This window comes from Diadema antillarum, unplaced genomic scaffold (genome assembly GCF_040938485.1).
Source record: "Diadema antillarum isolate AM-2024a unplaced genomic scaffold, OU_Dant_1.0 seq00000204_RagTag, whole genome shotgun sequence".
In the NCBI taxonomy this organism is placed as follows: domain Eukaryota; kingdom Metazoa; phylum Echinodermata; class Echinoidea; order Diadematoida; family Diadematidae; genus Diadema; species Diadema antillarum.
In genome coordinates, this window is record NW_027271263.1 from 546,117 (window position 1) to 566,378 (window position 20,262).

Here is a 20,262-nt window from a genome sequence, read left to right on the forward strand (position 1 = left end):
CATTTAATTCAGTTTCTATTAACTAGTGTTCCTTTTGATTTGCTTTTTGTCAAGATGCTGTTTCTTCAGTTTTACATTCTGACGGACAGTTAGAAATAGTGAACTACATGTATCTTGCAGTGCCTGCCACCGTTGACAAAAGTGCCTCATTGGAAATCATGAGAATTGAGGGATGTCTGAAAAGTAATTAGAGTTTGAAGTTCTTGTCTCGGGTTTCCTGTACTGTGAAATTGAGTGAACTTGATGAATGCACTGTCCCCTTTGTGACCTCGTATATTTGTGCCGTCTTTTCTTTGCAGTGGCTGCTTGCACGTTCTGGGGTACCGTGAATAAAAGCTCCATGCCAGGAAATACAGCATGTCTGACCGCTCAGCAGTGACAAACAAGGGGAAAGATGGAAAAACAAAATACTCTTCCCTCAACTTATATGATACTTATAAAGGCAAAAGCGTAGAACCCCAAAAACAAGCAGGTGAGTTGAACCAATGCTTATTAATCTTTCATGAAAATATGTGCAGTCATTGATTAGTTTAAGCGTCAAAGATACTAGAAACCCAACTCCCTCATATACTTGTATGTTGTCAGTCAAATTGTACCTTTTTTGTGGTTGAATGAGAGGGCATATATATGTACATATAATGAACACTTTCTCCTTAAAATGTTTAGTTTTGTGTCTGTGAACTGTACAATGTAGTTTGGCAATTGTTCTTTCCATCAAAAATTCACTGAAAAAAAAAAACCTTCTTGATTTCCAGCACCTGTAAATTTTGATGCTCTTTCTTTTTTGGACAACCGTATTTGTAAACTTTTAATATAAATCGTTCCATTTTTCAGAATTTTTCAACCCTCATTATATTGTTGGACATCAATTAATTTTGTCTGAATATCCTACAGGTACAATGTACATTAACTTTTGTTTGAAGTATTGAAATTGAACTATGAAAGAGAAGTTTAGATTTGGTTATGATGTATTACGTTCACAATATTTTAGCAGCTTGACAAAACTGGATTGAGTGTGCATGATGTGACGATGCTGTGTATTGAAACTTGTGTATAAAGAATTATACAACTCTACTAGTACACTGTGTATAGATAGTGATGTAGGGATTTGTACACCCTTTGTGTTGTGCAAACTGTTGAGAATGGTGAAAAGATTTCATCACACACTCTTTTCCCATGCTTCTGTCGATGTGTGATTAGTGAGCCATGGCCGTGGATTGCAAAGTCTTGGCAAAGTGGGCAATGCCCGTCGCCTTCCCACACCAGCAAATCTCCCAAGCTTGAGAAGTGAACACAAAGGAAACGACCCAAATATCAACCTAGTCCCTAGCAGTGGAGCAGGATGGGGATCAGAAGAGAAGAAATCCCAAGAGTAAGTCTTGCAATTTTTGCAATTTATTCTTACTTCTTTATTATCAAATGGTGCAGGAGGCTCTATTATTATCATTATGACTAGTTTTTAAGGCAGATTGGCTTGTATTGATGCTCTTTTGGTGTGTATCATTATGTTTTATATTTTGAAGTTCAATATAATTTCTTTTGCTCACAAACAACTTTAGCCTTGGTGGGTTGCAACTTTTTATGACTTCTGCCCTAAGGATATCAGGGGCATTATGATTTTTGCTTTAGCCATCTTTCTGTTCTTTCCACAACTCATTTATTGCAGTTAAGATAAATTGATTGGTGGATTTTCTTATTACCTGGCCCAGGTATGCTACATAAAGAATAGATGTACTGATTAGATTTTGGGCAAAAGCTCCTGAGGTCAAGGGTCATTGAACTTAGGATATGTCTAAATTTCAGCTGTAACTTCATCTTGGAATGTCCTGTGGTAATATCGTTTGATGAGATGGGCAGAAATGCATCTAGACAATTATTTCCATGCTCAGTGAAATGAGAGTGTGTAAGGTAAAAAGTCATAGGTTAGGCCAAAAAAAAAAAAATTGTTGTATTGGCGTAACCCGCCCGACCCTAAAAATTCCGCCGACCCTATGTTTTTTTATTATTTTTTTTGCTATCGATATCAAGTATCTTCTTGACTGCAATCACGATCGCAAAAAACCCGGAAGTGGAAACGGCTCTGGAGATATCGGATGTACGAGGGAGAGATCTCGCTAGCGCCTCGCATAGCCTCGCTTGATCAGTACATCATCTGTTTCCAACACGGACGCGTATTCTATCAAGATTTATACAGTGTATACTTAGCATTCAGACTGCAATGTATTGTGCACAGTTTTGCCATAGGTTTCTTGTGTGGAGAACTTACACGAATCTGTATATGTGGAACTGTAATAGAGATCGCCGTGTGCGATGAAAAGATTGTACATATGGGTCAATTTGCATCTATCTTATCTAAGTCCAAATAGTAAAATATGAAGTGAAAACATTCAGGATAGGGATTTCAACATCTTTAAATTCTGTGAAGGGGTATAATTCGAGTAATATCGGCCTCATAAATGATTTGTAGAATAGATGAACACAGCACATACGGTGCAGCAGTTGTAAGTGTTTACTGAGCACGAGTTATACACGTAAAATGCAGGTAGCAAAAAAAAAAAATCAAAAAAAAATCCGCCCGACCGACCCTATTTGAAAATATCATGTTACGCCAATACAACCTTTTTTTTTTGGCCTTACTGTACTTTAACTGTAATCTTTCTTTTGTGTCCAGTGGTGCTACGGCACCCAGCACAGCCCAGACCAACCCTACTCAGCAGTCACAGGAAACACCAACCCAAGAAGACACTCAGTCAGGCAAATCCTGGCACCCATCTGCAGCCAGTGCACCTCAGCAAGGTGAGAGGTCATGCAGTTTGCGGACAGACAGGGTGTTCATATGCAAAAAATTTATACTTGAACGGACAGACAGGTGTTCAGACGCAATAAAGTTATACTTATTCGGACAGACAGGGTGTTCAGACGCAAAAAAAAATTATACTTGAACGGACAGACAGGGTGTTCAGATTCAAAAAAATTATACTTGAACAGACAGACAGGGTTTTCAGACGCAAAAAATTTATACTTGAACGGAGAGACAGGGTGTTCAGACGCAAAAATATATTGGAACGTTATTGCTATACCAAAATGGTATAGCTATAAGATGAATTTATACGTCTGAAGGATGACTAGCAAAACAATGTATATCGAAAAGATGTATAACAAAACAATGGTTAGAACATCGTTTCGAACTAGAACTCGATAACGAATCAGCATTCCATTGTATCCATTGTGTGTCTGAACATATGGTGACCATAGAAGGGTATAACTGGGCAGGACTTAGTGTGAGCGCACATGAAAGGTGACCCCATAGTTGTCACTCATGACCATAACAGCATGCGCAGTGGGAAACTGCACATCTATACGTTTTCCAGAACGATCAAGATTAGCATCTGAATGGTATGTCGGCTGTGCGATGATTCTTTATATGTCGTTTCTTTGTTGAGTTTTGGTATAAACTGGCTTGCATCTAAACGGGGGCAGAGGATCAGGCTTTTTTCTGGCATTTATTCATTTGGTCAACCCTACTTACACATGTTGACTTTGGAATCATCTCTAAACCGAGTGTGCAATACAGTAGTCACTTTTTGTTTTGTTTCATTTCATTATCTTAGAACACCATGAGATCTTACGTTCACAGCTAGGCTATTAGTCAAACAGTGCAAACCAGGGCTAAGTGACGTTTGCTTAGAGGAATGCAACTGTATGTGCTCACATGATATTGAGAAATCATCAAAGAGTGTAGCTGTAGAGATTCATTCCATGAGCTAATAAAAACTCTATCAAACCTTTCAGTTGGTTTGCTGGGTGACAAATTTTAGGCAGATTTTCCAATGGAAGCCCTTCTACTCATTTCTTGCTACCAAGAGCACTCTGTCCTAGCTATTCTTTCTCCCCTTTCTCCCTTGCCAGGAATAGGAAACCAACAAGGGGCTCCCGTACGGAATGTCCCATCACGCCTGGATCAAGAATTCCCTACTCTGGGTATGTCGGGCGACCAAGCACAGCATGCTCCATCAAGCAGCAAGGACCCCGAGAAAGAGAAAGAGAAGCCCAAAGAGGTTCAGTACGGACCTGGACCGAGCCTCAGACCACAAAGTAAGCTGTGATATCTCATTTAATACTACAGGTGCAATATATATTTAGCAGTGTAATATGTAATATTCAGTGAGCTTTTAAATGTAAAGAAATTTTTCAATGTATATTTCAGTTTTGTGTTTGCATTTAAATGATATGTTATTGTTTTGTATCATTTTTATATTGTGTAGTTTTTCACCCGTGTGAAACCTGTGTGTTTACTAGTCTTCTTAGGTAATACCAGAGGTGTATATACACATACGTCTTGATTCTTAATGAATAAAGTGTGCTGTGTCAAATGTGTACTGTGAAAAGATAATCCTAGGGGTTCTATTAAAGATTCAGTGGGCGTAAATTGAGAATGTTGTTCAGTCCCACCACCTTAAGTCTTGAAATCAGAAATCAGAATATTTTGTCAGAAAATCTCTACTGTATTTGGAAGTTTCGAGATTGTATCAGGGGAGGAGAAAATGTTCTGTTCACATCTATAGGAAAAAAATAAGTATAATGTGAAGTAAAGCATGTAACATATATATCATTTCTTGTCTTGACCAGAAGAAGAACGGTGGCGCAGTAATGGCGGTTTGATAGGGCTTTCATTTTACTAGTGTACTGTATATTCTTTGCTTTTCTCTCAACCAGATGTAAAGAGTTGGCGGGAAGGTGGCAGCTCCCTGAACAAATCCGCTGGTACTGGGACGGGGGAGGGTGAAGGGCCGGCCTCATCGGGTGCAGCCCTTAGCAAGGACCAGTCCATGTTGCCTCCCAACATTCCCCCTGCTGGAATCATGAATGGTGCTCAGGGGACTCCCCCTCCGCCGCCCGGCCCCATGCACCCCCAGTTCAGGGGTATGATGCAATCTTATGTAAGTGGCCTGCTGCAATTATCCATTCTTAATGATAGCTGTGTAGCATTGCTTATAGGTGAAAGGAGAGGTACATACAAATAATAGGCATTGGTATGGTACAAAGTAACTGAAGTGCTTGCATCATCCACTTTGTAGTAATGCACAAGTGAGGTTAGAGGATGCTACTTGAATTTGTTCAATGTTAACTAGTCAGCAGTATGATTATGTGGGATTGAAGGTTATTATTTTACTTTGTATGGAGTCCATTATTTTGACAGTAAATGTCCTTCTGGTTCTCAAGTGATGGTTATTACAGCCAGATAACGCTGAATGATGTATTCTGATGGCAGAATGGTTTTCTGTTATGAAGACAACTATCCATCACCCTATGACTGACAGCAAAAATAAAGAAATGTAATCTTGATTCAAAAATCCAGATATGAATGATGATGCTTCTATGGATGTACACATGCAATAAAGCTCATGTTTATACCTCTAAAGCAATTAGTAGTTGATGTTAATCTTGCTGGGTTTCTTCTGATTTGTATCCAATTTATCAAATGCCTGAATTTGAATATCAACAGAATGTGGAAATTATGCTTTACAATTGTTCGCATTAATTATGTAATGATATGATAGCATTGATTTTGAAGTATCCACAGTATATTTTGTGTTCTGCTGTCAATCAAACTTCTGTAGAGGCAAAGAGAGCACATATTGATTTAGTGTTTTTATGTTAAGCATTTAATTAGTCTGAATCATATATAGTGCTGTGAATCTTTATTTGACTATACCTACACCATTGCTGTGTTTATACTGTAGATGCAGTTTGGACCCCATGGAATGCCTGCTGGCCCAGGTGGTCCCAGAGGGCCCCCTCCATTGGGTGCCTACCCCATGGGCTACCCTGGGCCTGCCATGCAGGGCCACCCCCCTCCTCGACACTCCTACCATCCCAATGCTATGTAAGTACCCCATTACCTTTTGGTCTGTAGGTACATTAAACAATGGTCATGGTGTGCATGGTCTACAAAAGTACAAAGTGCTGTTTGAAAATATCACGCTCCCCTTGCTTGTGTAAGTGAAGATTTCAGAACAAACATGAGCTCCTTTGTTTTTTTGACAGACATCGTGCATATGAATTGCGTAATATATGTGTGAATAGGATTCATGAATATTTTTGTGTCCTTATATATCCTTTCAAATCCAGGCTAATCAAACTTGATGATTTTAAGAATATTTTGATAGGGAAAGTCTTGTTTGTCCATTTTAATTGATATAGTAGAAAAGTTATCCTAGGAAACCTCCTGGTGGTCCAGTAAGGGTTAAGTTGAAATCTGTTAGCTGAGTTGATCAATGCTGAATGATGTATTCTGATGGCAGAATGGTTTTCTGTTATGAAGACAACTATCCATCACCCTATGACTGACAGCAGAGCTTTTACTAACTTTATTTTGAGATATCATTTGTCATCCTACATGTAGCTGTGCATAGCCGTTAAAAACCCACAGAAAAGTTATTAAGAATTGCTTTAATGCCTGTGTTTCTACATTATGAGTAAAGAAGTATTCTTTAAAGGGTCATCTTAAATGATAACAGTGGCAAGAAACAAATTGCAGTACCATGTACCATGCCACAATTTCAATGCAAAAGTGGAGAGAGTAAATTTCTGACAATTTATGACTACAAATTGTCACATTATTATGTACATCTAATTATAGCGTAAGGATAAGTAATCAAACTGTACTTGCAGGGTCTCTGTGCATCAAGTTAATGAAGACTGTTTACTTTTCAGTTGATTTAGAGATACAGAATAGTACATCAAGTAAAAGCAGTCAATGCAATGCATGCAAGTAAATGCATAGATTGAGTTCCAGTGACCTGATGAAGCCATATATTCGCGAATTGAAAGACAATTTTGAGAGTGATTGACTTAGAAAAAGGTAAAATCCCTTTTTAGAGGGAAAAGTTCATGATTACAAACCCTGCAGCTCATTTGTATTACAAGAGGCAATATTTCGAGTCGTTGTTTATATTGATAATCTTAAATATCAGTTAACTTCCAATAATAAAGACAATGAAAAATATATGGCCTGTACAGTGATACGTGTGTGCACACGTGTTTGCATAAATGTGTTTGATTCATTGAAATGTTGTAGTACCCATGGTTTTACATTAGGATGATTGCATCCCTCCCTGGATTTCCATACAGGATGCCCCAGCCGGGACAAGCAAGAGGCTACGCCCCTCCAAGGCACGGTGGCCAGCCAGAGAAGGGGGCGTCCCGTAAGGATGCTGGCTCCAGGCCTGCTATTGTCAACCTGAAGCATCTCACTGACATGGACTCACTGGCTGGTTCCAAGACTGAGGAAGGATGGGCGGGGGCCAGTGGAGAGGTGGATTACTCCGAGAAAATTGTCTTCAGCGACGAGGAAGATGACTCCCCAAAGAAGCGGGACAAGGGGTAGGTGGAAAGATGTTTAATGCAGAAAGGAGCACTCATATAATCAGTGTATCGTGTACTGTATATGCCATATATTTAGCGAGTCTGATTTGTCACAAATGGGGACATCTTTGCAAGTTGTTGAATTCACAATCGTGGAGCTCTGTTATGAACGGAGAAATGTATGCATGCAGGTCGTGTTCATGTGGGGATCAGAGTTGATATATTCATGTGTTTTTAGATTCGCGAATAGCACCCGACTCGCGAAATTCACAACAATGAAAACCTGCAAAATATTTGGGGTATACAGTACATTGTGTGTGTGTGTGTTGTGTGTGGTGTGTGTGTGTGTGTGTGAGTGTGCACACATGTGGGGGGGGGGGGGGGACCTGGAGAGGGGAGTTGATATATATATATATATGTATATATATATTTATATATATATATTTATATTATACTACGGACATTTACTGTTTCATTTCCAGTTTCTAGCAAATTACAAAGATTTGTTGACCTGGCTATTTGTTATTGCAATCGTGTGCATTATATATTGGGCAAGAAGAATCATATGGATTAAAGGGAATTTCTCCCCTAAAATTTAAATTTGAGAGGTGTGAGAGCATGTCCTAAGAACTCTAGAGAAAATACTATCCCATCACAAAAAAATGTCCCAAACTGTGAAATATTAATTTTGATAAATCAGCACGCACTAGTACGCGCTGCAATAGTAGCCAAATCTGAAAATAGTAGCCGAGGTAGACCATCGGTGTGTGCACATTTCCTTCGTTCGCCTCCATCTTCACACAGCTATATCGAATACTGTCTATCGGTATCGCCTCATCGAGCCTGGTGCATCCGCAGTAGAGGCTGCCGCGGCTGCCTGGTCAGTGGCCTGGCGTGGTGTGCGTTAGCATGTTTTGAAAATATCGTAGTACACTGATTGTACAGAAAATTATCTAACAAGCAATCGAATGCAGTCGATAAGGCCAGAAGACTACTCTTAGATCAAGGCGCATGTAATTTTTGGCATTTTAGAGATTGCTCTATGTCTCTTTACATATTGCTATATCTCTGTATGTGAGTAACGTTGCACTCTTGTATTTCATAGGGATATTACCAGTACAATAACCTACAATGCCAGAAAACTAAATTTTTGTGTTCGGATACACTTTAAAAAGGAAAATGGTAATATCTGTGACACTGCATAATTTTAATTGATGTGTTATTTTTTATTCCTCACAGATTGAAACAGACCGCACCAGAGGCACCAAAGGAAAAAGAAGTCAGGAAAGAGGAGGATTTTAATGGTCGACCTCCAGTGGTATGTAGTCTTATCTGACATTTTTACAGCCAATTGTGACAGTTTTAAGCATATTAATTCTCTGGACTTTTTAAAAGATGCTTAAGGGATGCCTGTCTGGGGAATCTGATAAGAAATGCTTTTGTATGTTATAGTCAGATCTCATAGACCCAATAGCATGGGAAAACATGGATGGTCTGATTGAATCTACCTTCATTGGCTGCCCACTGGGGTACATTCAAAAACCACAAATAGCAGCCGTCAGCGAATAGTGTTTTGAAGTGTACGCTCATCGATAACGGTTGACTCCAGTTGAGATTCTGCAGCTGTGTGTGTACTTACACCGAGATCAGTGATAAAGCTGTACACTGTTCATCATGGGAAATTCTCAAATATATCTGAGGCAGGCCAGCCTGCCCACGAATCCATGGTGTCCCCATGCTATAGGGCCTTTAAAGGAAACTCAAACCCAAAGAGCAATGTGGATTGAGTGAAAGCAGCAACATTAGTGGAAACATCAGTGAAAGCCTGAGGAAAATCGGACAATCGATGCAAAGGTTATGAATTGTCAAAGTTTTGGTGTTGGAACCATTGGATGAGGACACTACTAGAGGTTATGGCGTCATGTGTGGACAACAATATAAAAGGAATTCCACAAAATTCATTTTTCATGAAAATTACACATTCCATCAACTTGATACTGACATATGTTAAGGGTAGCAATATTCCCCCTGCTTTCTGAAAGCAGTTAGTCGAGAGCTCTTTCATTATACTACAAAAGTGATATCCAGCGGTTCCAATACCAAAACTTTAAAAATTAATAACTTTTGCATCGATTGTGTGATTTTCCTCAAACTTTTACTGATGTTTCTACTAATGTTGCTGCTTTCACTCAATTCACATTGCTCTCTCAGTTTGGGTTTGGTCTAATATTCAAGTAAAATCACATCCTTGTGAACAGGGTTAGTTCACCTCATGCCTTGAAGTCATGCCATAGGATGCTATGAGATGGCAGAGTAGTCTCTATGATGATGACAACTATCCATCACCCTATGACTGATGGCAGGACACTTTGCAGGGATGAATTCTCCTAACACACAGGGATGGTGTTGGCATGTAGGCATTTGAAAATACTGTAAAAGTTGTTATTTTTACGGGATTACTTTTGGCACTAGTAATGTGACTTTTGTGTGTTTGTAAATTCCATGGAATCAAGACATTACATTGTGGAACATATAAGAAGAAGGAATATTCACATGCTTTTCATCTTTAAGCAAGTTTCTATACATGCGAAATGTGTAAAAATTTCCACACCATGAAAATGTCCAATTTTACAGTGGTGTTTTACATGTTGAATGTTACTGTTTCCTTGGGTTTGTGTGTTTGAAGCAATGTGATGAACTAGGAGGAAATGTTTTGTTTGGGAGATTTATTTCACCATTTTTGATGTCTTTGATGCAAAATGCAGGAAGCAATATTATTCAGTTATTGTAAGATGTGTAATGTAGCATTAGGACACTCATATTTCTTGATAGATGATATTGTTCTTAGTTTGTATAATGGTAAGCTACGTATCCAGCTAGGATACGATTGAGTGTGTCTCATGCATGGATTGTAATGTCTCTTTGAATATTCTAGACTGGTGATGGCTTTCCCCCTGGCCAGCCAAGGGCTGCTTGGGATGCCAGTGAGAGAGAGGGAGGACCACCTCCCCCTATGGCCAGGGGTCCGGGCCCACACCATGGCAGAGGGCCTCCCAACATTGACCCACCGGTAAGTAGGTGCCCACTGGGGAGAGGCATGGTGGACTGGGATAGACTGTGTGTGAAGACTAACTTGAATGAAGATGTGACTGGCTGTTTGTGTGTTTGTGGGTACGGTTTGTTGAGATGTCAACATGTTTCTTAACTGATTCGTATAAAATTGGGCTGCTGTACAAGACTATTATTTCCATTGCTGCAGGGAAAGGTGCTAGCACCAGTGTGACTCTCATTTGGGTTTGTAGGTCATGTGAAATTAACATAATAAATTCTGTCATTGCATCTTATTATTTGTAGCTCCTAATTTTGGTACTTGTTTCCCCCATAATAATTCATCATTCATACGATATTATAATTACTCTGTGTACTATCTGAAGCATAACCAGGGCAGACACCATGCTTCACTGTTATACTCTGAGTTGAAAACTCTGTCATTCGATGTACTTTTTTTTTTCAACATGAGGATAATTTGTTTATCTTCTCAGAGGTTCTGTGAAAGGTTCATACCAAAATAACTGTACTTGTAGATTTGTAAACCACTTGTATGTTTTTCACAAGATACTTTGATAATTGACAGATCATACTTTGAGGTAACACATTCTGATTTGCGAATGACCACCAAAATGTTTCAAATTAATTGATTCATGTATACAATTTGATTTGCAGTAATACCAAAAAGAAGTCGTATGTAATAGGCCAAAGCATGATTGATTTTGTCTAATATATAACATCTAACTGGAATGTTAATTTGTACATCTGTTTCCTATGCTGGCATTGGACAGATCACATGTTTTCATTCTTATTTTATGATGGTTTAGTACAAATTATTTCTATGGACTGTGATATGCCTTTACAGAGGGACATGTTGGCTGTTTTATGATAGCTCTTAATTATCCAACAGAAAGGAGCCTCCAGAAAGTACTCCACATTTTCTTCTGATAACCTTTATGTATTATCATGAAAGTCAATACTTAGGAAAGTAGGATTGCACACTTTCATATCATATCATATATCACTGGTTTTTATTTTGCTCTTAAAATAGTCATTGCTTCTGCAAAATATATCAAAGCTGCCATTGTTTGTCTCATAATTTTCTGTGGGTTAAAAAAATGTTAACCGCTCATTATGATGCATCATACAGATCCATTTAGTTGGATACCAAACAGGCATCTGTGCTATTGTCCAGATTTAGTTCCCCTGGAAATTCATATAGTTGGTTATGGAACATTGTCACATCATTTTGTAATAGCAAGGAACCAATCAGTAGACAGACCTTATCATGATGACATTCTGTTGATTAAGAGCTGGTCAGACAAGCTTGAAGATTATCTGAAAGAAGCCAGCTGATCATATGAATCCTCTTTAATATTTACATAAAATATGAGTACTTAACCAGATCAGGTATAGTGTGCAAAGAAAGCAAGGATGGGGCTACCTATTAAATAGACTGTCTTCACCAAGGAAGGATGACTTTCCTCCAGAGAAAGAATGGAGAGAGGGTACTCCAACCGTTTGTTTCCCCCTCACAATGTGACGTGCCTCCCTGACTTGACTCTAAACAGGATTGGAATCGAGGCTCACATGAGCACAGAGGGCCACACCAGCCCCCATCACATGGGCATTTCGGTCGCAGGCCGCCCCAATTTCAAAGGCCACCTCCCCACCATCCACATGGCAGTAAGGTAGACCAAATAACTTGTTGCTCAGCCTCTTCAACCCCCCAACTTCACCCCTCCCCAGTTGTTGTGTTCCTAGTGTGTCCCAGTGTTTAACCCAATATTGTTGTGCATGCACTGAGGGCCTATCTATGTTACTTTTCCAAGTTAATGAATTAAAGCTTTGTTGCAGTTCCGGTTGATTGCTGCCATTTTCCTGAGATATTTCTTCAATTCCTGCTTGTAGTGTGTTGCATTTATCCTATTGCCAGTTTGTTTGAAGTGCAAACCCGCTGAATTTGGCCTATGTTTACTCCTGTACATGCGCCTTCAGTATTTCTTACTGCCTTCATTTGACTTTCAATTTTGTCTCCAAAACCCAGCTTGTTCATTTCCTTTTGTTAAGTGCATACTCATTTTGTTTTTTATGACATCATAGTAGACAGATGTTCATTTGCATGATTAAAACTTAAATTTGATCGTTCTGTGTAGTGGTGACATAATTATCGTGATGTAATAGCAAAGTGAGACATAAGGTGGTGTGAAGACTGTCAAACAGGGCAGTATAAGACTGAACATATTTCATTGTACAAGTCTAAATCTTATCTGTATATCATTCTGTTGCGTTCATCCATTGGGGGGGGGGGGGGGGGAAGTAGATGCAGAACAAAAAGGCCTTGTGGGTCATTCACAGCCTGCAAAAGATAACAATATTGGACTTGCTAGGAAAACTGAAAAGATTAGCATGCACTAATGAGCTCAATCTTCAAACTTGATGTTATTTATGAATTTATACGTATTGTAATATCTTGATTAAGCGATATTCCTGTTCCCATGACTGCAGTGTTAGAGATGCTTTAACTGTTCTTGTTGGTCTGCTTGCAGCTATTTGTTAATTTGCAGTGTTAAATTGGCACTTTTCCCTGTTACAATGTGTATGCATGCAACTTACTAATCTCACTGTTGCATACAAACGTACCATGGGAATTTGACTGTTTTTAAACCAACTTTACGTAAGCTTTGTGTTCATGCTGCTTTCTTACCATATATTTCATCACTTTTTTCCTCAGTTGTGTGTTCCCCTAAAGTAGATTGTGAAATGCAGTTTCCATGTTAACTGGCCTTCTAGTTTAACAAAACAATTTATTATTAACTGGAAAATTCCCATAATATGTAGACCACCTCAACATGTTGAAGTAAAGATAGTGTAAATTTTGCTCCAACCCAATACAGGAGTAGGGCTTTGATAAATCAGCTGCATAACTTCATTGCATTAGAGCCACCCCCCCCCCCCCCATGAAATGAAGAAACTTTAAAATAAAAGCTATTGAGAAAGTTACAGTAATTCGATATTCTTCAGTACAAAGATATAAATGTTTCATGCTTTGCCTGATATGTGAAAGAGAGTAAAGGAAAGAAATCTGATTAGAGCAAATGAAAAAAATTAATGAAACTCTACAAATTCGCCTGTCAGAAAAAGACTCGAATCGTCATACTTTCCAAGGAAACTAAGAATGGGAAACCATCAGGCATGCATACAGTATGCTGGTCTGACGATATAAGTAGATACTCCCAGACACATGGCTGAAGCCGTATACAATGTAACTGATAAATATATGCCATGTTCATAGTTCAGTAACCTTTTGTTTCTCCTGGGTACTCCCAGTGCCACCCTGAAACTATGTCACTCACCCTTTCTTTTTCAATCGACCACTTTTCGCAAACTGATGATTACAATCCAGTTGTTGGATGTTGGATTTACTTCAAACAGAAATCTTTGTGATTACAAGATTACCTGATGAAATACATAACCTGTGATTACTATCTCATTAGGGTGCATTCAAGCGCAATCCTGAAGCGTACTGTACCGCACCATACTTGCGCCAGAGGAGCTCTCGAACACTGCTTAAGTGTGCCGTACCGTACTTAGCAAGCCAAAAGTGGACCACTTCCCAATGTGCTCCAAAATCATACCATATCTGCACCAGAAGTTGGCATGGGCAGAACACTCATAACGTGTACATACATCATATTGCAAAGGGTTTGTTCCTTTGTTCGGGACATCTGTAAGTTGCTTAGTTGCGCCAGAATGCTGTTGCTACAAAATTGTGACCCCCTCTAACTAAATAACTCATGAGGTACGCTTTCTCCACAGAGCGTTTGAACGCTCCATATCTGGCACAGTATGGTACGGATCGGTTTGCTTTGATTTACTTCTGAGTGCTCAAATGCGGCCCTTGTGACCAGGGACCCAAGATGGGACAGAACTGTGAATCTTCCTGTAGAGTCATGGATGGTTATAGACGAGATTCCCATGACGTCAAGCCATGACTCGACTTGCTTAAGGGCAAAAATTATGTATGGGGGGCCCCCATATGGGTGGGCAAGTGCATAAGCGTACATCCCATGTCCCATCATTGCGTGGGATTTTATCAGGCCGGCCAGGCAGGCGGGTATGCAGTATGTGTACCGCGCCCTAGAGCTATGCCCGTAATACACACAGGATTTGGTTTTACCCCTCAGGCAGTACTTTTTTTTTATGTCACTGAAACTCGTCTATTGCAGAACTGCAAAGAGTATCTGATTCCCCACAAGGCTCCAAGATTGCTGAAATATTTATTTGTTCTGTTCTGAAAATAAAAGCATCCCTGACTTAGAAGTCATATTTGCTGATGACATTCATGTAAGACAGAATTACCCCACTGGATTTGGAACATGGTGGATTTGGATGTTGAAACGTTGAGACGAACATTGCCATGAATAGGCCTGTCAATTGTGTATTGCATGGAAATCAGAAAGAGAGAGAGAGTGGGAAGGAGAGAGATGAAGGGGGATAGATTAAAAAAAAAACCAGAAGAGAAAACAAGTATGTGCTTGTCTTTTGACAATTTTTATATGTGTATCCCATGGTTCCTCTGCAGGGTCACTCAAGGCAAGCAGTGGATGAAGATGATGACCGATGGCACCACCAGAGGCAGAAGCAGTCTAATGACATGCTGTCAAACATCGAGAGAGCTCGTCAACGCCGAATGGAGGAGGAGAGACGGGAGGAGGAACGCCAGAAGGCCGGAGCGGCAGAAAAACTCCGACAGCTCGATGAGCGAACTGCCCGCGAGCAGAAGGCGCGCGACATAGAGCCTCCAGCGCACCGCGAAATTCAAAAGCGGGACTCTGGCCATGAAATCCACAAGGAGCGGGAACGGGAGAGGGATCTGGAGTTTCGGGACAGAGACCGCAACAGAGAAAGGCTTCGTGATCGGGATTATGACCCGGAGAGAGATCGCAGCGAGATGCCGTACTCCCTGGAGGGAATGATCGGCAAGAGGCAGAGAACAGAGAGTGGGAGCAGTGACGGCTCAAGGCAGGGGCGTGACCGCAGGGATGGTACGTACTGCTGCTTTTGGCTTGACATTTTCAATGTGGGGCAAAGTACTTTTGATTGTCAATGGAACATTTCATTTCATTTGTAGGAAAATTAGAGAGGTCAGTGTTATGTAAATTTGGGGCAGCATGGAAGTGGAATCTACTTCTTGTCTTGCAGATTTGGTCAAGGGAAAGCCCTTGAAAGGTGAGGTCAGAAGTTTGATGCTGTCCTGCAAGTTAAAACTGCTTGGATACTCAGATCTAATCAGAGGCATGATCATTGGTTTTTGAAGGAAAGGTGATACCACCCTGATGAATGGTCACTACTTTATCATTGTCATCATGTTGCGTTCTCTAACTCAGGTAACATGACTTCATTTAATGTTTCTACCCTGTCCAGGTGGTAATTTTCAAAGGCAACCTCCACGCAACCTTCCCCCGAGGTTCTTAAAGCAGCAGCAGCAGCAACAACAACAGCATCAGGAGCAACATGGCCACCAGCCCAGGCGACAGCCTTCCTTTCCCCCACAGGTAGGTCCTATGTCCCATTGCCTGCAGGCACAGGCAGCAGTAAGGATAAACATTATTTTCCAATTCATGTAGAGTGGAGTATAAAATGTTTTAAAATCTACCTTGTGATAAGACTCTTAACCTGCTGTTCATGTATTTTTATGTAATTTCAGGACCAATCATGGCATGGAGGACGAGGAAGTTGGAGTGGTAATGGCCCTACCACGCCCACAACACCACCCTTTGGACAGGATCCAAGACAGTTTAATGCTCCTTCAAGTGAGTCTTTTTAGCTTGCAAGGAACACGGCTGAATTTAAGTTCTGAGTGATATTGGAATTAAGCAACAGAATCTGCTGAAATCTGGCATGTCCACAGAGTAAATCAAACTTTGATGGTGAATGTCATGAATCATGTGATGCCAAAATTGTTGCACATAGTGAAATATCCAGTATGACACTTAGCAGTCTATTGTGATTGGAGAAAATCTATATCAGCCTTTTGTCAGATTAGCAAAGTATGAATGTGAAGCCCAGTAATCAAATTTCCTGATAGGTAGAATGGTGAGAAAGTGATCACTAGACTCAGAAGGAAGAAAAAATGGAGAGCTCAGTGTTGAAACATTTAATGTCACAGAGTTTCAGTCTCCCATAGCAAATAATGGTTAAACTATTTGCTGAGAGATGGATTAAAATGTCCATATCCTGCTCTGTGAGGATACCTTGTTATTCCTTATCTTAGAATATAGCAATTCCTCTGTTAATAAGCAGTAATTCAATTTCTTGACTTCCTCCTTGATGCTTGAATGTAAGAAGTGATCTCTGTCTCACTTTTTTTTTCCAGTATCTTGACCTATTTGAGATCATGACTGCCTAAATTGACTGCCTAAATTGACTGGCTAAGTGTCAAATTTCTCTTCATCTCATTATCTGTGATAGGAGTCCACATTCAGAGGCGGAGGGAAAATTCTGAAACCAGCTCCGACGGCCATGATAGAATGAACTACAGCTCTGAGCCAAGGGATGTGAGAGATTCCAGCCGAGAGGGAGACATACCTTCAGGCAATGCAGCCGTTCCTACCAGGGGAGAGATGGAGGAGAGAAGTAGAGGTGGGGAAAGAGGCTTTCGTGGCCCCAGAGGTCCCTATGATGCCCCACCCAAAGAAATCCCAAGGCGACAGGATTCTCAAAAGGAGCTAGATAGTCACCGGAACCAGGAGACCAGACAGGACTACGGGCCAGAACATCGGCAAGAACACAGACCAGAACTCCGCCAGGATTATCGGCAGGAATACAGGATGGAGCAAAGGCAGGATGCTGGACAGGAAACACTTCCGGACCGTCACCAAGAGGCCAGATCAGATACAAGACCAGATGCAAGACCAGATGGAAGACCAGAAGCCAAACCGGATGGACGGTTAGATGCCAGACCAGATGGACGGTTAGAAACCAGACCAGAACCCAGACAAGACCATCGGCAAGAGAATTGGCAGCCAGAACACTGGCAGGGGGAGCGGCCTCCTCGTGACAGATACCACAGCCAGAACGAAGAAAATGGTGTGGACACAAGGCAAAGTGCACCAGAGAAGAGCAGCACTGGTCCAAACGTGGAACTGAAGGAACCAGAGGTGAAGGTCCCAACCCAGGTCCAGGAGAAGAAGGAACCTGTGGAAGCCAAGGGTGCCCCACAGGGGGAGAAAGAAAAGAAGAGTAGTGTTCCTCCTCCAATCAATAAAGATGTTGTTGAGCAACCTAAGAGTGGGAAAGTGGGATCTGCTGGAGGGGCTGAAAAGGAGAGGCGACCCCAGAGGGACTCCAAGTCAGTACCAAGTAGTTTGGTTGATATGAAAAGTGGGAATAGAGATAAGTATGATCGCAGCGAGAAGGCTGATCGCTACGATAGGGGCAAGAGGCGAGATAGTGATAAAGCAGACATTCATAGCAAGGATGACAAGAACATTAGAAGAGGAAGCCAGGAGCAAACTGGACCAAAGGATGCTAGCACTAAGCCAAGTGATGGCAAGGACGGAAAGAAAATGGATTCTCAGGGGCCAGAGCCAAGCCGAGCCTGGAAAGGATCAGATGCTAGTCAGCGATTGAAGCTCAAGGAGCCACCTAAAGCAGATGAGACTCGTAATGTTCAGCAGCAGTCGGAGGTCAAGGAAACTAAAACGGAAGATAAGCAAGCACCACCTGTAAATATTTCAAAGACCAAGGTGACGGAGGATGAAAACAAGCAAGCAATGGAAGCCAAGCCTCAAAAAGAGCCCAAAGACTCTAATCAAAATGATAAAGCTGAAAGAAAAGAAAAAGTTGAGGTGAAGGGAAATGGTGCAAGATCAAAAGATGCTCCATCTGATAAGCCCAAGGGAGAATCCAGAAATACACATGAAAGGTTTTCACGCGATAAGAAGGATGAGAGGAGGGATGATCGAAGAGATGACAGGAAAGACGAACGTGATGGTCGAGAAAGAAGAGATGAAAAGGATGTCCGCGAAAGAGGCAAGATGGGTGGCCGTTCCAGAGGTTCAGATGTAAATAGGAGGAGAGACGATAGAGGCCCACCAAGCAGACGGGATAGAGGGCGCTATGACTCCGCCCCAAGAGGGCGTGGTGGATTCAAGCCATACAGTGGTGGCTTCAGAGGCAGAGGGAGAGGACGAGGAGAAAGGTATGACAGCGGTAGACAGGGTTACCGGAGACCACCGAGAGATGAGGAAGAGGAAGAATGGGATGTCAGCTCTGGGGATGAGAGTGTTGAGAGACAGTCAGACAGGAAAGACGTCCCCAAGGCAGCAAAGCCTGTAGAAGCTAGTGGAGTGGCAGAAGGAAATGGTCACAAAGCACAGCAGGAAGAAAAAATTACTACTGAAGGAGAAAAGCCAAAGGAAGCGGAAGTGAAAGAAGATCCGAAGGAGATGGAGAGAGAAGATCCAGAGAGGAATAAGCTGGAGAGGAGGAACATGCCCCGAGGGGAACCCTCCAGGAGAGGAAGAGGTAGCAGCAGCAGTGGTATGAGAGGCGGAGGACGAGGGGGAAGAGGGGGCTCCTCTCGTGGAAGGGGTCGGGAGTCTTACAGCAGAGATGAGCGGGAGGACCGAAGACCCCCCAGTAACAGGGATGGATCTCAGCGTCATGACAGGGGCCCCAGAGGCGAGCTGGACGGAGCAGACTCCCGGGAGTTTAGGGGGAGAGGCAGGGAGGAGGATGGTAGGAGCCGATTAAACAAACGGGAGGCACAGGGGAGGGGTGGCTACAAGCGACCGAGACCGGAAAGACCACCCAGGTTCCAGAAGACCCCCCATGGGCGTGGTAGGGTGAGGACACCACGTGGTGAACACGGGCCAGAGAATCCTGGAAGCCGGAGTAAAGATTCGAATGAAAAGAACCCTGGAAGCAGTGGAGCTAGTGCTGACGGTTTGCTGAAGGGAGCAGCAAGGCCTCCCCTTCCAAGACAAAACTCTTCTGACCTCAACAATGACGAGTGGGAGACAGCCTCTGAGAGCAGCAACTTCAATGATCACAAACCAAGGGAGAAAGACATGCCACAAGATGCTCCCAAGCCTGGCAGTGACAAAGCTGGCAAGGAACCTTCTGCCAGTAACCCTCGCAGCAATGGCAATCCTGAAGGACGTACCCGCAACGACAGGAGGGAAAATAGCCGTAAATCCTCATCTAACCACAGGCAAGGAGGAGAGAAATCTGGCAACCGTGATTCTTATAGATCTGATTATGGTGAGTGTTGTCGGAAATAGTGTACATATCTCTTTTTATTTCACCAAAAAATGATTCTCCCAATAATGATATAAGCTATGTAAACATTCCATGTTTTGTATATTTCTTCTCTAGGAATAGTTTAATGAGATGAGGATTCTCGAGGCTTCCGAAGTCATAGTTGAATATTATGTTGATGGTTAAGTTCTTTAAGATGAATGACTGCACAAAACTGAATGTTCCAAAGAATAAAGTAGGGGTGTGCTTTGTTTCCTATAAATTACAATATCAGACCAGTCTATCATTGGCCAGGTGTCTTGCAATTGTTGTTTTCAGATCGGAGAGACAAAGGCATTCGTAGCAGCCGTGAAAACCGTGGACCAAGCTCAAGAGGTGGCAGAGGCCGGGGAGAAAGGAAGTCTGACGGTGGACCAGTGGGGAAGCGCAGTGGAGGACCACGCGGGGGAGCGGAACAGACTCAAAACCATGATGTCTTCACTGTGAATAAGATAGTCCTGAATGACCAACGGCAAGTCACGGTAAGTTGCTCAGAAGATGGCATCTCTTTAGGTTCTCCGAATCATTTGGATCATGATT

The 20,262-nt window shown here is 41.7% G+C and overlaps 1 protein-coding gene and 3 non-coding genes across 4 annotated transcripts in view; all 4 read left to right on the forward strand.

Annotated features, from left to right (window-relative positions):
* The window catches only part of LOC139728886 (uncharacterized), a 51,241-nt gene that overhangs the window by 16,257 nt on the left and 14,722 nt on the right, over positions 1-20,262 (forward strand). Inside the window, exons 2-16 of the mRNA XM_071639822.1 lie at positions 300-472; positions 1,201-1,372; positions 2,672-2,796; positions 3,910-4,095; positions 4,717-4,940; positions 5,745-5,887; positions 7,135-7,386; positions 8,608-8,686; positions 10,304-10,438; positions 11,988-12,107; positions 15,002-15,464; positions 15,844-15,974; positions 16,127-16,232; positions 16,891-19,686; positions 20,002-20,204. Of these exons, the coding sequence (XP_071495923.1) occupies positions 358-472; positions 1,201-1,372; positions 2,672-2,796; positions 3,910-4,095; positions 4,717-4,940; positions 5,745-5,887; positions 7,135-7,386; positions 8,608-8,686; positions 10,304-10,438; positions 11,988-12,107; positions 15,002-15,464; positions 15,844-15,974; positions 16,127-16,232; positions 16,891-19,686; positions 20,002-20,204 (5,250 nt within the window). The 5' untranslated portion in view covers positions 300-357. The remainder of the gene's footprint in view (positions 1-299; positions 473-1,200; positions 1,373-2,671; positions 2,797-3,909; positions 4,096-4,716; positions 4,941-5,744; positions 5,888-7,134; positions 7,387-8,607; positions 8,687-10,303; positions 10,439-11,987; positions 12,108-15,001; positions 15,465-15,843; positions 15,975-16,126; positions 16,233-16,890; positions 19,687-20,001; positions 20,205-20,262) is intronic.
* Positions 5,248-5,323, forward strand: LOC139728890 (small nucleolar RNA SNORD83). Its single transcript, XR_011710837.1, has one exon. It is a non-coding gene; the product is annotated as a small nucleolar RNA SNORD83 (small nucleolar RNA).
* LOC139728889 (small nucleolar RNA SNORD83) lies at positions 6,281-6,356 on the forward strand. The gene has a single exon (XR_011710836.1). It is a non-coding gene; the product is annotated as a small nucleolar RNA SNORD83 (small nucleolar RNA).
* LOC139728888 (small nucleolar RNA SNORD83) lies at positions 9,656-9,730 on the forward strand. Its single transcript, XR_011710835.1, has one exon. It is a non-coding gene; the product is annotated as a small nucleolar RNA SNORD83 (small nucleolar RNA).